Below are 14,403 nucleotides of genomic sequence, written 5' to 3' on the forward strand. Positions count from 1 at the left end.
GGGCATCTTTCTGTTCCCGCCCTTGGCGGGCCGGATGTCACGTGATAACAGACAGTGCGGCGGGGAAATGGAGAGCATCCGAGCGGTGGCTTCAGCTTGAGTCTGCACCCGGGGCGGCCTGGCTCTCCGCCTTAGCCATGGAGGACGGCGGTCCCCGCATCCGCCGGCGGGTGTCTGTTCGCAAAAGGAACCGCGGCAGCATAGAGAGCCTCTGCGTCGCCCCGGCCCCGGCCGAGTCCCAGCCCTCCGAGGACCCGGAGGTCGAAGGGGCGGCCGGGAGGCGGCGGCGCAAAACCGGGAGCCCGGAGCCCGCCCAGGTACAGCCCCGCTGATTCCCCGCAGAGCCCGGTCCGGTCATCACCGAGGGCTGCAGGACCGACCCGCGTCCTCTGCACCGAGCACAGCTGCGGGAGAGGGGGGGTCGAAACCTCCCATGCGCACACTATTGACCGGTTAGATAAGCAGTCTTCCTGTGCGCTTCTCATCGTCATCCTTGTTTACACTTGGGGAGACACTGCCTTAAACCTTCTAAGTGGATGTGAGACGTACACACACATACACACACACACGCACTCAGCATCTTTGTCATACAAACACACACCCCATCCGTATCATACAAACACACACGCACACACACCATCCCTTTCATACACACACACATACACACCATCTTTGTCATACAAACACACACCCATCCCTGTCATACGCACACACAAACACACACACACACACACACACCATCCTTGTCATACAAACACACACAGCCCATCCCTGTCGTACACACACACAAATACACTATCCCTGTCATAAAAAGTATTCACGGAGCAGTTTAACTGCCCTGACAGACAGAAGTCTAGCCTTCAAAATGACTCATATCTACTTTACCAATAAAACTTTTTATTGGTGACCTCTGACATACTGGTTACTTTATTAAACTAGCCATATTATCTAGAATTTATAACAGTAACCGGGCCCTGGGACGTTGAGAAGCCAAAGTTCTAACTCTAATAAATAATTATTACCTCCCAGTTTTTATCTTTTCTGTTCAACAAGCCACCCCACATGAGACTGCACTCTCGTCACAATTCCAAGTTCAGAAAAGAATTTGCTTGTAGTGTCTAGTGGTGCAACCATGATTTTGTGACAGGCCAACCTCTACTTTAGTGTTAAAGCATTCCTCAATGCTTTAACACGGGTTTAGGAATTAAAATCCCTGGGACTGGAGAGATGGCTCAGTGTAAGAGCACTGGCTGCTCTTCCAGAGTACCCGGGTTCAATTCCCAGTACCCACATGACAGTTCACAACTATCTATAACTCCAGTTCCTGGGAACCCAGCACTTATACAGACATACAAGGAGGCAAAGCGTATAAAATAAAATAAAAAATGTTTAAATTCCAAAGACTGGGAGTTTGGGCTCAGCAGTTGGAGCAAGGGGCAGGCCTTAGGCCCACACTTCGGTACCTAAATAATTTAAAATTATAATATCACCCCTTGGGCTGAACTGGGGGCGTAGCTGAGTTGGTAGAACGCTTACCTAGCGTGGACAAAGCCCTGGGTTTGAGTCCCAGCACCGCATAAATCCAGGTATGGTGATACACTCAGGAGGCAGAGGCGGGAGGTTCAAGGCTTTGTACCTCTATTATGTGAGATCCTGTCCTGCCATCCTGCAATACTCTTAAGCAAGTCAGTTCAAGTCTCTGGACTCGTTTGTTTCTTTTATCTGGTGATAATGCATTCTGAGGATAATTTGCATATAGTGATATATTTGATAACAATTTGCTGGAACACTTTCTATTCTTTATGAAGATGGAACTCCTTATGTATTTTTGTTTCCCTTTCAGGAGAACGACAGTGAAGAGGACATGTTTAGTGACTACGACAGCTTTACAGAAAATTCCTTTTTAGCTCAAGCTGAGGACCTGGAACAGAAATATACACAACTGCCTGAACACGGGGAGCTTGCCTCAGACTCGGCCACCAAAGGTCTTTGTTCAGAAAGCATGGAAAACAAACTCCCTGTCTTGGCTGTGAGCAGCTCTAGTGACCCTGAAACTAACCAACACATAAAGAACCAGAGTGCTGCAGATGGCCCTGCTGGGCCTGAACCTGACAGTGATCTTTTGTTTGATGTGCCTTCTTCTCAGGTTTTATACTTTGAACATTTACAGAACTCATCAAATGATTTGGGTGATCAGTCTGCTAAGGAAAGAGATGGGAACTCACATAAATCACCGAATGAGGAGCCAGTCTGTAGCCATCAAGAGCTACCACAGCCAAAGGATGACCTCTCTGAAGCCAGAGCTTCTTCGGAGACGAGCAGGAGGAGGAGTATTGCAGACCACCTGAAAAGTGCCATGGCTGGGAATGCCACAGCCCAAACACCGGTGTTTTCCAGGAGTAAACACCTCAAAGAGACCCTCCTTTCTGAGGAGATCAGTGTTGCTAGGAAAGCAATGGAGTCACCGTCAGATGATCTTGGTCCTTTTTATTCTCTACCCAGCAAAGTGAGAGACCTTTATGCTCAGTTGAAAGGAATCAAAAAACTATATGGTAATGCTTTTTATAAAATGAAAACCGAATTTATAATTCAAATCATATTATAACATTTATTCAAACCAGCAGAAGCAGGTGATTCCTTGGTTCTGTTTCTCATCTGGAATGGCCAGAATGTCACTTGCGTTAAGCCTGCTGTCACGGACTTCCTTCCTTCCTCACCGTCCTCAAGCCAGGCGTCCTGCTGTGCCTCTTGCCTAGGTAGTCTTAGATCCCCTCACTTCTGTGCCTTCACTTGAGTTGCAGAAACAAAGGAGTCCAAGCCCAGACCTGATTCCAGAGCAGCCTCGCGTTCTGCTGTGACCACGCTGCTGAGTTTTCATTCTTCCCACTCTGCTTCTCGCTTTTTTCTGATTCGTTCTTTTATTGTTTCATTGGTATTGGCTGCATCTGAATTCTCTAGCAGAATTTAGTGGTTTAGATTCCTTTGACTGCTCAGGATCTTAAATGGACTGTTTTAATGTCTTATTTTGAGGTGAGGCCTCACTGTGTAGCCCTGACTGTCTTGGAAGTCGATTTTGACTGAGGCCGACCTGGAATTCACTGCAGTCTGCCTGCCCTTGCCTCCCAAACCAGGGATTAAATGTACACTACCACTCTCAGCTTCTCTCTTCTCTGCTTTTTGTTTGTTTGTTTGTTTGTTTGTTTGTGACAAGGTTTCTATGTAACAGCCCTGGCTGTCCTGGAACTCGCTTTGTAGACCAGGCTTGAACTCACAGAGATCCACCTGCCTCTGCCTCCCGAGTGCTGGGATTAAAGGTATGTGCCACCACCGCCGGGCTGTAATTCTTAAAACAGTATATTCAGTCCCTTTAAATTAAATTTGGAATGAGTTTTCTTAAACTGTATATTAAGTATGTAAATAGTTTTTAACTTTTTACCATTTGTTTTTTTCTATATGCTTGGATGTGTATGTATGTAGATATGTGTGCCCTAGCATGCATCTGGAGGTCAGAGGGCAACTCGTGGGATTTGGTTCTCTCCTTTGGCTGTGTAGGTCCTTGGGATCAAACTCAGGCTGTCAGGCTTGGCAACAATGACTTTCTCACTGGCTCTAGATTTCCATTTTTAAGCTGTGAATTACATGTGTAAAAATTCATTTAACTTACCCACCTACCCCACAGTACCTGTGAGGCAGCGATGCGGTAGCTCTCCTGCGTGTACAGTCTGCACCCTCCTTCACTGTGCTGGCGGAGAATCCTGGACAAAATGCTGCTGAAGGCAGCATGCAGTTTTCTGGTCTATACCGTCACCACATGGCCTTTCCCACAGACTGCCCCGTGGCGGGGGCTTCTCTCTGTAGTCTCTGGGTTTTATGACTGTGGGATTTTTTGTTGTTGTTGTTCTTTCTGTTTGTTTTGCCGATCCTGTAGATTACAGTTGAGTTTCTTTTTATGTGTCTACTACTTTATTTGCCTCTAGTGATAAAAATATGGTTCAGTAGTAAAGAACACTCACTGACCGCTCTTCCAGGGGTCCCAGCACCAGGGTATATATAAGTGGTACACACACACTTGCGCGTGCATGTGTGTGTGTGAGTAGGCTAAACATGCACTCACAAAAAGTACTAGTATACATTTTGCAGATTGTTGATGCACGTTGTCAAATTTCTTATTTCCATTATTATTATCCAGCACCTCCTGGAACGCAGGCTCGCTGTGTAGTTGAGGATAAACTTGAACTTCTGATCTTTCTGTCTCCACTGCTCAAGTGCTAGGATCACAGGCATGAGCCACCAGACCCTTATCATGGGGTGCTGGGGATCAAACCCAGGCCTCCATACGTGCTTGGTGAGGACTGCCAACTGAACTGCATCCTCACCCTCTAGACTGGAAAGTAATGTAGTCATGTAATGTCTCACACGTTGGCTTTCACCAGTTATTTCCTATTCAGGTGAGGGTGGAGAGACCCTGGGTGCACCAGTCAGTAACTGAAGCCTTTTATGATTCAAGGAGTCCTATTTAACATGACGTTTGGACCACTCAAAGATCAAGTGCAGAAGGGATAATTACAGGCTTTTCTGGTTTGGGCAAGATCTCGTGGATTTTCTTTTCTTCCCCCTCTTTTTCTGCCTAAGGAGTTCTTGAGTGAGTGAGGGAGGGAAGCCTGCATGCTCTTGTAGAACACAGGTCTGAGACTGCCCTTCTCTATCCATGTTGGCCCCGCTCTCCAGGCAGATGTCTGCTCTACTGGAATAAGAGTGACGGGCTGAACTCAGACCTGCTGAGCTCGTTCGGGATTGGCCTTCTGCCCTCTGTGAGAACTGTATTTATCCTTATGAAGACTGACACAGTTTTGTCTCAGAAAAATTCTTGAGAGTATTGAGGGGGACAATAATCTCTACTATTTTTCTTTGAATTTTACAGACTGGCAACATACTTGTCTAACATTAAGTTCTGTGCAAAAAAGAAAAAATTTAATATATTCCTTGCCAACAAGTGGTGGAAAAACCCTTGTGGCTGAGATTTTAATGCTACAAGAACTGCTCTGCCGACAGAAAGATGTTTTAATGATTCTTCCATATGTGGCAATTGTCCAAGAAAAGGTGTGTGTGTTTAAACAATTGTTATTTTCTAATATGACATTTTAAAACCTAAAAACTAGCATAAATGTATTAACTATTATTAATTCTTTTTTTTTAAGATTTATTTATGTATACAGTATCCTGCCTGCAGGCCAAAAGAGGGCACCAGATCTCATTACAGATGGTTGTGAGCCACCATGTGGTTACTGGGAATTGAACTCAGGACCTCTGGAAGAGCAGTCAGGGCTCTTAACCTCTGAGCCATCTCTCCAGCCCTATTATTAATTCTTAAATAATTTTTCAGGATGTACAGGAGTAACACAGTACTTAATTATTTTCAATTATTAATTGTATATAGTTTTTTTTGCTAAGTTGGTGGTTTGAATTGTATCTTAAATTCCCCATCAATATTTAGCCTGCTTTTTCAAGTAGAAACTAACTCATTACCTTATCAGAATAAATGAGTCAGTCTGATGGGTTTTTTTAATATAAAAGGAGACAAGTGAAATTATTTTTGCATTATATACTTTAAAAGTTGTAAATACTAAGGCTGGAAAGATTGTTAAAAGCCCTGACTACTCTTCCAGAGGTCCAGGGTTTGATTCTGAGCACCCACATGGTGGCTCAGAACCTTCTGTAACTCTAGTAGGGAATCCATCACCCTTTTTGGCTTCTGGCACTGCATGCACATGGAGCACAGATTTACATGTAAACCAAATGCCCATACACATAAACTAAATAAAAAGTTGTTATGTGTTTATTTTGTAAAGAACACCGTCTCATTCTGCAGCAGTTCCTACATAGGTGTTTCTAGACTGGGCCCACCAAGGGGACGACTTTACATCAAGGGAGTTCCTCTTGAGTTCTTTCAACTCCATCTCTGATTTGTGTTTTTGTTTATTTAACTACTATTCTAGATTGCCAGTTTATCGAGTTTTGGTGTAGAACTTGGTTTCTTTGTTGAAGAATATGCTGGAAGCAAAGGAAAATTTCCTCCGACTAAAAGAAGGGAAAAGAAATCTCTGTATATCGCCACTATCGAGAAAGGGCATAGTCTGGTGAATGCCTTGATTGAAGCCGGACGGATCAGCTCTCTGGGTCTGGTCGTCGTCGATGAGGTTGGTTGACATATTTATTATACTGACATCCTGCACTCGTTATCCCAGCTGCAGTTTGGATCTTCTCATATATTCTCTGTATATAATTAATATACAGAGAACACAAGAGAACACGTGCCCTGTTGGACACTTTTAAATCTGGTCTCAGGCAAATGTATCTTGAACTGTGTGAGCCTGCAGAGATATTTTATAGTGGTACTTATCAAATCTCAAATGTGTCAGGATGCCGCTCCACATTTGAATAACCTAAAGCTCTAAGCATGTATTAGTTGTAATATCCAATACTTATTCATTCTGCGCAAAGTAGCCATGCTTTCTATGAACAGTATGTGAACATTGACTTCTTTCCTCCCCACCCCCTTTAAATGTCATAGTTGCACATGATCGGTGAAGGGAGCCGTGGCGCCATACTGGAGATGACCCTAGCGAAAGTGCTCTACACTAGCAGTAAGTATTGACTTAGATAGGTTGTATGTGTAAATGACTGAATTCTATCGCTCGATTCTATAACCCAGAGCAAGGCACTGGAGGCTCATGCCTTCGCTCGTCAGCTTATGCGTCTCTGTTGTGAGAGCAGCTGGGTGAGGCTTGCGAAGGTGCTGGAAGAGGACCTGTTTCCCAGCTGCCTGCTCTGGATTCAGCCACAGCAGCAGCCTCCGCGCTGCTGGCTGTAAAATGGAGACTGTGATGGCGCCTGCCTGGGGGATGGCTGTGAGGGTTTCTCCCCTGAGAACGTGTGGAACCTCCACTGTGGCTTCACAGAGCCCTGGATAGGATTTGCTACCACCATTGCCCTCAGCACCATGGCTGCCAGCTTCCCACCTTGTCTGTTTGTTGGTAAGACAGGGTCTCACTGTATAGCTCCAGCTGGCCTGGAACCTGCTGTGTAGACCAGGTGGCCTCCCAGTCACAGCCCGCCTTTGCCTTCTGAGTGCTGATACTAGGGTGTGCACCACCACACCTGGAAAAATAGAGTTGAAAGCCACTACGTAGACCAGGCTGACCTGGTGCACGCCTTTAATCCCAGCACTCGGGAGGCAGAGGCAGGTGCATCTCTGTGAGTTCCAGGCCAGCTTGGTCTACAAGAGCTAGTTCCAGGGCAGACTCCAAAGCTACAGAGAAACCCTGTCTCGAAAAAACGAAAAACAAACAAACAAAAAAAAGTTACGTACCATCACCGCCCAGCATAGCGCAGCCTTTCTTGATCATTCCTCTGCTTGCTTATTCAGCTTCTCGCCTATCTTGTCCTCTTTGGACAGTACCCTGGATGATCATTTCATGGTATAAGGAAGAATCAATGAAGAAGCATGCTAAGAAGGCTTAGCTTTAGTTTTTAGATCAATAGCCGAGTCTAGAAAGTCATTTAGCTTTATGGGCTTCCTGGCACTCTAATTTGTTTCCTTCTGTTTTTATTTTTTAGACTTGGTCTCCTGTAGCTCAGGCTGGCCCTGACCATTTGGTCCTCCTATTTCTATCTCTCAGGGGCTGGGATTATGGTCAGCACCACCAGGCCTGGTTTTTAGAATTTTTTTTTTATGTTGACAACGTAAGAGACTTTTCATATGACACAAAAGTTTGAGACTAGCTGAGCACAGTAGTTTACACTGATAGTCCTAGCACTTGGGAGGCTGAGGCAGGAGGATTGTCGTGAGTTTGAAGCCATCCTGGGCTACAGAGTGAGTTCTAGGTCAGCCAGCAGTACATGTTCAAACTCTGATGTTGTTTTAAAAGGCGTTTGGAACTCATTGAGCCCTGTGTCCTCTACAGCTGTCAAATGTGCATCACAGTGTGCTGTACCCACTGTCTGGTTTACAAGTCTTACAAAGTGTCTGTTCGCACTGCCTAAAAGGTCTCGTTCCTTGAGCCTCAGATTATTTACTGTGACAATATACCATTTGGCAGTCTGAAGATCAGAAACCCAGAATGGTCTAAAACTTTTTGACTGCTGTTATAACACTACAAGTGGAAGTTTTTATTGCCCTCATTTGATGGGGCAGAGTCAAAATGCAGGTGCACTAAAAGCAGCATGAAAAGTCACCTTGGGTGTAAGGTGCATACGAAGCAAATAAACCGTGCGGTTGGACCTAGGTCACGTCAAGATTCTTCCTTATATATATGCAAATATTCCAGAATCTGACAAAAGTCCCAAATCTGAAACATTTGGTCCAAATGTTTTGGTTAAAGGACACTCAGGTTGTACCCTTGGTGTGGGAAGTCCTTCTGTATCTGTGCTGCTTCTATTGGTTAATGAATAAGAAGCTGCTCTCAGCCAGTGGCTTAGCAGAGCACAGCCAGGCTGGAAGAGATGTAGAGAGAGAGTGGGCAGAGTCAGGAGACACCAGAGGGGAAAGACAGAGCTGTTAGCTGGAACCTTGCCAGTAGGCCACGAACCTCATGGTAAAATACAAAATAATGGAAATGAGTTAATTCTAGATGTAAGAGCTAGCTAGCAATATGCTTAAGTGATTGGCCAAACATTTAATTAATACAGATTTCTGTATGATTGTTTCGGGTCTGAGCTTGCCGGGAATGAACAAGCAGCCTCCAACAACATCCCCTCATCTCCCTGCTCTCTGTTTCCAGACACTCAGGCAGAATGGCAGTGAAGTGGGCTAAAATTACTTTAGGACATAAATGACACATTACTCTTAATATTTTGATTTTTTAGAGACAACTCAGATTATTGGAATGAGTGCAACATTAAACAATGTCCAAGACCTGCAGGAGTTCCTTAAAGCCGAGTATTACACCAGTCAGTTCAGACCAGTATGTACCCAAGGTTTGCACGGTATTGGTTAATCTGTATTCCCCTTAGAAATAAGGGCGGCAGGCTGGGGTGGGGGTGGAGTGGTGACGCACACCTGTAATGCCAGCACTCAGGAGGCAGAAGCAGTCAGATCTCTGTGAGCTAGGTCTTCACAGAGAAACCCTGTTGATGGAGGGAGGGCCTCCTTTTCATCCCAACTGCCAGGCTAGCTTAACCCCAGAAATAATCACATAGAAATGGTATTAATTAAATCACTGCCTGGCCCATTATCTCTAGCCTCTTATTGGCTAACTCTTATATGTTAGTTTAACCCATCTCCATTAATGTGTATTGCCACTTGACTGTGGCTTACTGGCATGAGTCTAACCAGCTCCCGTCTTGGGCATCTGCCTGTCGGCCCTTCTTCCCAGCATCCAGTTCTGTCTTCCCCGCCTACCTAAGTTCCTGCCCTATCGAAAGGCCAAGGCAGTTTCTTTATTCAATCAATGAAAGCAACCCATAGACAGAAGAACCTCCTACACCAAAACCCTGTCTCAAACAAACAAAAAAAAAAAAGAAAAGAAAAGAAAAAGCGCACAATCCCGCTCGCCAGAGCTGTGTGCTAATAGTTTACGTATAGAGAATGTCAGCTATGCTGCTAGGGATCTTGGCTTGAATCACTGATGCAGTTAGAGCACCCGGGACAAGGACCAGACAACGGACAATGGGCCCTCAATGAACATTTATTGAGAGTTTTCCCAGAGCTCATTTTATGTTTCACATCTTAGTATCTGAAGTCATCTTTCTGACTGGGTAAGGTTTCATGAGATGTGTTTGTACCTACTGTCAACATTAAGAAATTTACCTTAGTTCCCCCTTCAGCAACACATGTATTAAAATCAGAACAGTACAGGTGATTAGCGTGGCCCCCATGCAAGGATGACATGAAAATTGGGTAAATGTTCCACAATTTTAGTCTCACAAGGCCCCACCCCTAGATTAAGAACCACTGCCAGTAATGGCTGCTGAAAGGGAGACTCAGGGCTGGAGAGATGACCTAGCAGTTAAGAGCACTGGATGCTCTTCCAAGGACCTGGGTTCAATTTCAGTACCCACTTGACAGCTCCAGTTCCGTGGAACCCAGCGCCACCTTCTGGCCTCCAAAGACACTGCACATGTGTGGCGCACAACTAACATGGTGACAAACGACCCCCACACATAAATGAAATAAAATGAGAGGATGAGCACCCTGATGGGACCCAGTCCAAGTGCTCAGCCTTAAATACTTATGCATATGAGCAACACTGAATGAACTCAGTACTGTGTGTGTGAACAGCAATAATTGAAAAAAGAAAAGAGGTCATGAATTTGAAAAAAAACAGGGAGAGAAGGGTGGCAATGATGTAAATAGAGTACCTTTGTATGGATTCTAAATTTTTTTTAATTTAAAGAAAGAAACTACCTTAGTCAGATTTGATGGTATAGACATGTAATCCCAGCACTCAGGAGGCTGAGGCAGGAGCATCTTGAGTTTTAGAGGAGACAGAGCTACATACTGAGCTCAGAGCTGACCTGGCCAAGAGCCCGTAAAGGAAAAAAATCTCTGAAAATATTTTCAAATGCCCAAACTTTAGACACTTTTTAAAGTAAGTTAAGAATTGAAATAATTTAATTAAAAACTTTTTTTTATTTCTTGGTTTTGAAACAAAATATAACCTAGACTGACCTTGAACTTGTAATCTAGCAAAGGATGACCTTGCACTCTTGATCCTCCTTCCTCCATCTCCCAAGTACTGTATTACAGACAATGCTGCCCTGCATGGCCTACCTGGATTTAAATTTAAACCTAATATCAACATTCCCAAAATGCTTGACTAAAGTAAGAAGTCTAATTCATAATTACTTGAAGATAGTGTGTATCATCCACACGGTGTCTCTGCAATACTAGTGTGGATGTCCTGTGTCTAGGTTTTTAGAAAGACATTTTTGAGGGTCACTGAATATTATTTTGAAATTTGTTGTTTTTGTATTTGTACCAAATATAGAAATTTCTGGGAAATATTTTCTGACCTTAGATGTCAAATTTAAAACCCACTTTTTAAAAAACCAGTTAAGAATGCACTCTTAAGAACCAGTAAACCGAGGCTGGGGAGACAGCTAGGTGATAAAGTGTCTGCCTTGCCAGCTTGGGGACCCCAGAACCCACACAGAAAAGCCAGGCACGCTCACATATCTTATCCAGGGGCATCGCTGGGGTTCCATGGCCGGCCGGCCAGCCTGGCCTCCTTGGTGAGCTTCAGGGAAGGGAGAGACCTTGTCTCAGATAAGATGGGCAGCACCTGAGCTCTGCCTCTCATCTCATGAGGCGCCCACATGTGTGAGCACTTACTTGAACATGCATGTGCATGTGCATCTGTGTGCTAGTGCACTCACACATGCACTAGCATGCACACACGTGTACACACACTCACAGCACGTCTTCCTACCGAAACGGTTTCTGTCCTCAGTCCTTCAGCGGCGTTCCAAATTGGAACTGATGCTGACACGGAAAGTCGTAGATCTTAAGAAACAACACAGAAAAAGAGAAAATGCCAGCACTATGACTTATTCCTACTTTTGTTTTTAAGTATTTACTTAATTTTTATGTATGTGTATATGTCTGAGTAAATGTCTGCCGTGTGTTTGTGGGTGCCTGCAGAGCAGAAAAGGGCCTCAGACCCCTGGAGCAGGAGTTACAGTCAGTTATGCTGTTGTGGGTGCTGAGAACTAAACTCAGGTCCTCACAGAGAGCAGCAAGCAAGACCCCTGAGCCATCTATCCAGCCCCACATTCCTACTTCTTGCAGCAAATACAGAGGATCTGGTTGGTTTCCTTTGGATAGTTACTTTTTATGTATTCACTACTAGGTAGTATACACTATTTATTTCAAAAGTAATTTTTCAGGGATCTTAATTCCTGTTTTTATGTAAAGGAAAACAGGCAAAGGGAAAGGAGAAAGTCAGAACTTTTAAGTTGAAGTATGTCTTCGCTATTCTCGTAAAGCTGTGGCCTTTGTGTAGTGTCCTTTGTTAAAATATTTTATTAAATTCCAAACTACAAATTTTATATTACTTGTGTGTTTCCTTTTAATTCAAGGTTGAGCTGAAAGAATACCTGAAAGTGAATGACGCAATCTACGAGGTGGACAGCGGAGCTGAGAGCGGCATGACCTTCTCCCGCCTCCTTAACTACAAGGTGTGCTGGTCCAGGCGCCCCTCCTTTCTCCTTTGTGCCTCGGTTCACGGGGTCTAGCTGGTCTGTGTCTGGGGGGAAGGTGTCTGGTACTTGATTTGTCATGGATAACAGCTACTGATTGAATGCAGCTAGTTTCCTCTTTGCTTGTTTGCAGTTCTGGGGATCAAGGCAGGGCCTCTCCTGTACGTGTGAGGCACACACTCCCACTGAGCCCCACCTAATCCGGTTTTAGCTAGATCATACTGGGTTTCTTCCTTTGGCTTATGTTTGTGAAGTTGGGTATTTTATAGTTGCTGTATGCCATACTGTGTGAAAGCTCATAGAACAGGACTGTGTGCAATCCTACACCAGTTTGAAAGGCAATACACTGTGCACACATCCTGTTAGTGAGCTCTTGTGTTAGTTAAGAACTAGAATACTTTTTATTCAAGTGACTGCTGAATTTTTGAGGAAGTACTTACTTGTTAGATTGTTTGCATCTGACTAATGAACCGGTAAGATGTTTCTTGGCTACTGAACCATGAAAATTTGGAGGCATATCCGGTAGATAAGTCATCCATCCAGCAACAACAAAAGGATAATTTATAGTCTAACTAACACAGTGGTGTATAGAAGCATTCATGTTTCATGCTAAGGGCTTACAGCTGGCATGAGGAGTATTTCAAAGGGTCGTGTCTTATCACAGCTTTAGAATTTTGTGAAATACATTCTAAACCCTTACCTCGGTCTTCAGTAAAGTCAAAGGGTCTAAGGAGATTTTAAATGACCAACCTTTTATTTCTTGGCCTTTATGTTCCTGCATGATGTTACAAATTATCATAATTCACTGCAATATTTTTACTTCTGAAAGTCCTATGGAATCCAATTCATAATAGCAAAGGAAGTCCCTCGTGCAGCTCTGTGACAGTTGGCGGCATCTGGGCGTTTGTTCTGCTCGGGTGGAGGTGGGCACATAACAGAATTATTAATAACATGAACTGTTTTCACTTCCTTCATTCTTAATTGTTTAACCCTCCTTTTAGACTAAATGTGCCCCCCAAACCAGGTCCCTAACTAATTACTTAAGAAGAAAATTGAACACTTGATGTTTTATAGAGCTTTCATTTCTTGTTTTAATAATGAGACAGAGAAGTTTAAAAGTCACACAGGAAAACGGATGTGCTTTTGTGACTGCGATCTGTGTGGTTCCCTGTTTTGAAGTATTCTGATGCCCTGAAAAAGATGGATCCCGATCACTTGGTGGCGTTGGTGACAGAAGTTATCCCCAAGTACTCCTGCCTGGTTTTCTGCCCTAGCAAGAAGAACTGTGAGAATGTAGCAGAAATGCTGTGCAAATTTCTAAGCAAGTACGTTAATTTAAACAAAATCTCTTCTCTGTTTGTCATAAGTCACAGACTAAATAATGCACTGTTTGTGCTGATCATGATTCTCTTCACAGAGCATGTATTGTTTTATTAGATTCTGAAGGAACTGACCTTAAAGAAAGTTTGACTGAAATTCACATTAAAGTAGAATATTCTACAGTTACAGAAGAGTGATGCCCCCTGCCCCCCAGAGACTTAGATTTGAAGCTTTGACTGAGCAGTGACCTAGGGTTCAGCCACATCTTAGAGCACAGTGTGGGCAGGCTAACCACTGCCATTGCTCCGAGGCCAGGTCATGTTTACATCTGAACCTTCTCTTTAATAACTACTGTCCTTGTTTTCTTAACTTGTGTGGGCACTAGAAATAATTTCCTATGAATTTTAGAAATGTATTAGTTTGGGAATCTGAGCTCTTTTAATATGAGCTCTGCTGTATCCACAAAGAAAGTGTAAGGCAGCTGTAGGTGCTGATAGTTCTGTTTCCTGCACACGTTTGCTGTGTAGTTTCTATACCCGTTTGGCCCTGGCCTGAGGCTATGTCATGACTACTGACATGAATTTTTCTTCTGCTCATTCTCTATGGTCTCTCTCAATCCAACTGGCATGGACTGTCTAAATTAAGGGGTTAACATTACTGGGTAGTACAATGCTAAAATGCTTAGGGTAGAGTCAAGAAGTTGAATTTCAGTGATTGATAGTCTGCCTCTACAGTGATGGTTTTGATTAAAGGGAAAAAGGTCAGGCATGATAGCTCATGCCTTTAATCCGAGCACTCAGAAGGCAGAGGCAGGAGGACCTGTGTGAGTCTGAGTCCATCTTAGTCTACATAGTGAGTTCCAGGACAGCCAGGGCTACATGATGA

General features: G+C 44.0%; 1 protein-coding gene and 1 non-coding gene across 11 annotated transcripts in view; both read left to right on the forward strand.

The window, feature by feature from the left end:
- The first annotated feature begins 47 nt into the window (after positions 1 to 47).
- The window catches only part of Helq (helicase, POLQ like), a 39,576-nt gene continuing 25,220 nt past the window's right edge, over positions 48 to 14,403 (forward strand). For 3 of the 10 annotated variants that reach the window (XR_005286912.1, XM_038342992.2, XM_038343000.1), the window contains exons 1-8: positions 48 to 317; positions 1,844 to 2,552; positions 4,922 to 5,100; positions 5,997 to 6,197; positions 6,572 to 6,644; positions 8,866 to 8,963; positions 12,079 to 12,177; positions 13,378 to 13,523. Coding sequence is in view for 8 of the 10 variants with exons in the window: in XM_038342992.2 (XP_038198920.1) it covers positions 138 to 317; positions 1,844 to 2,552; positions 4,922 to 5,100; positions 5,997 to 6,197; positions 6,572 to 6,644; positions 8,866 to 8,963; positions 12,079 to 12,177; positions 13,378 to 13,523 (1,685 nt within the window). In the remaining 2 variants the exon portion in view is untranslated. Of the gene's footprint in view, positions 318 to 1,843; positions 2,553 to 2,578; positions 2,757 to 4,921; positions 5,101 to 5,996; positions 6,198 to 6,571; positions 6,645 to 8,865; positions 8,977 to 12,078; positions 12,178 to 13,377; positions 13,524 to 14,403 lie in introns of those variants that run through there. The other 7 variants (XR_005286915.1, XM_038343048.1, XM_038343008.2 and 4 more) reach the window with 7 other exon arrangements.
- On the forward strand, positions 9,813 to 9,917 carry LOC119806059. The gene has a single exon (XR_005284100.1). It is a non-coding gene; the product is annotated as a U6 spliceosomal RNA (small nuclear RNA).

This window comes from Arvicola amphibius, chromosome 1 (genome assembly GCF_903992535.2).
Source record: "Arvicola amphibius chromosome 1, mArvAmp1.2, whole genome shotgun sequence".
Taxonomy (NCBI): Eukaryota; Metazoa; Chordata; class Mammalia; order Rodentia; family Cricetidae; genus Arvicola; species Arvicola amphibius.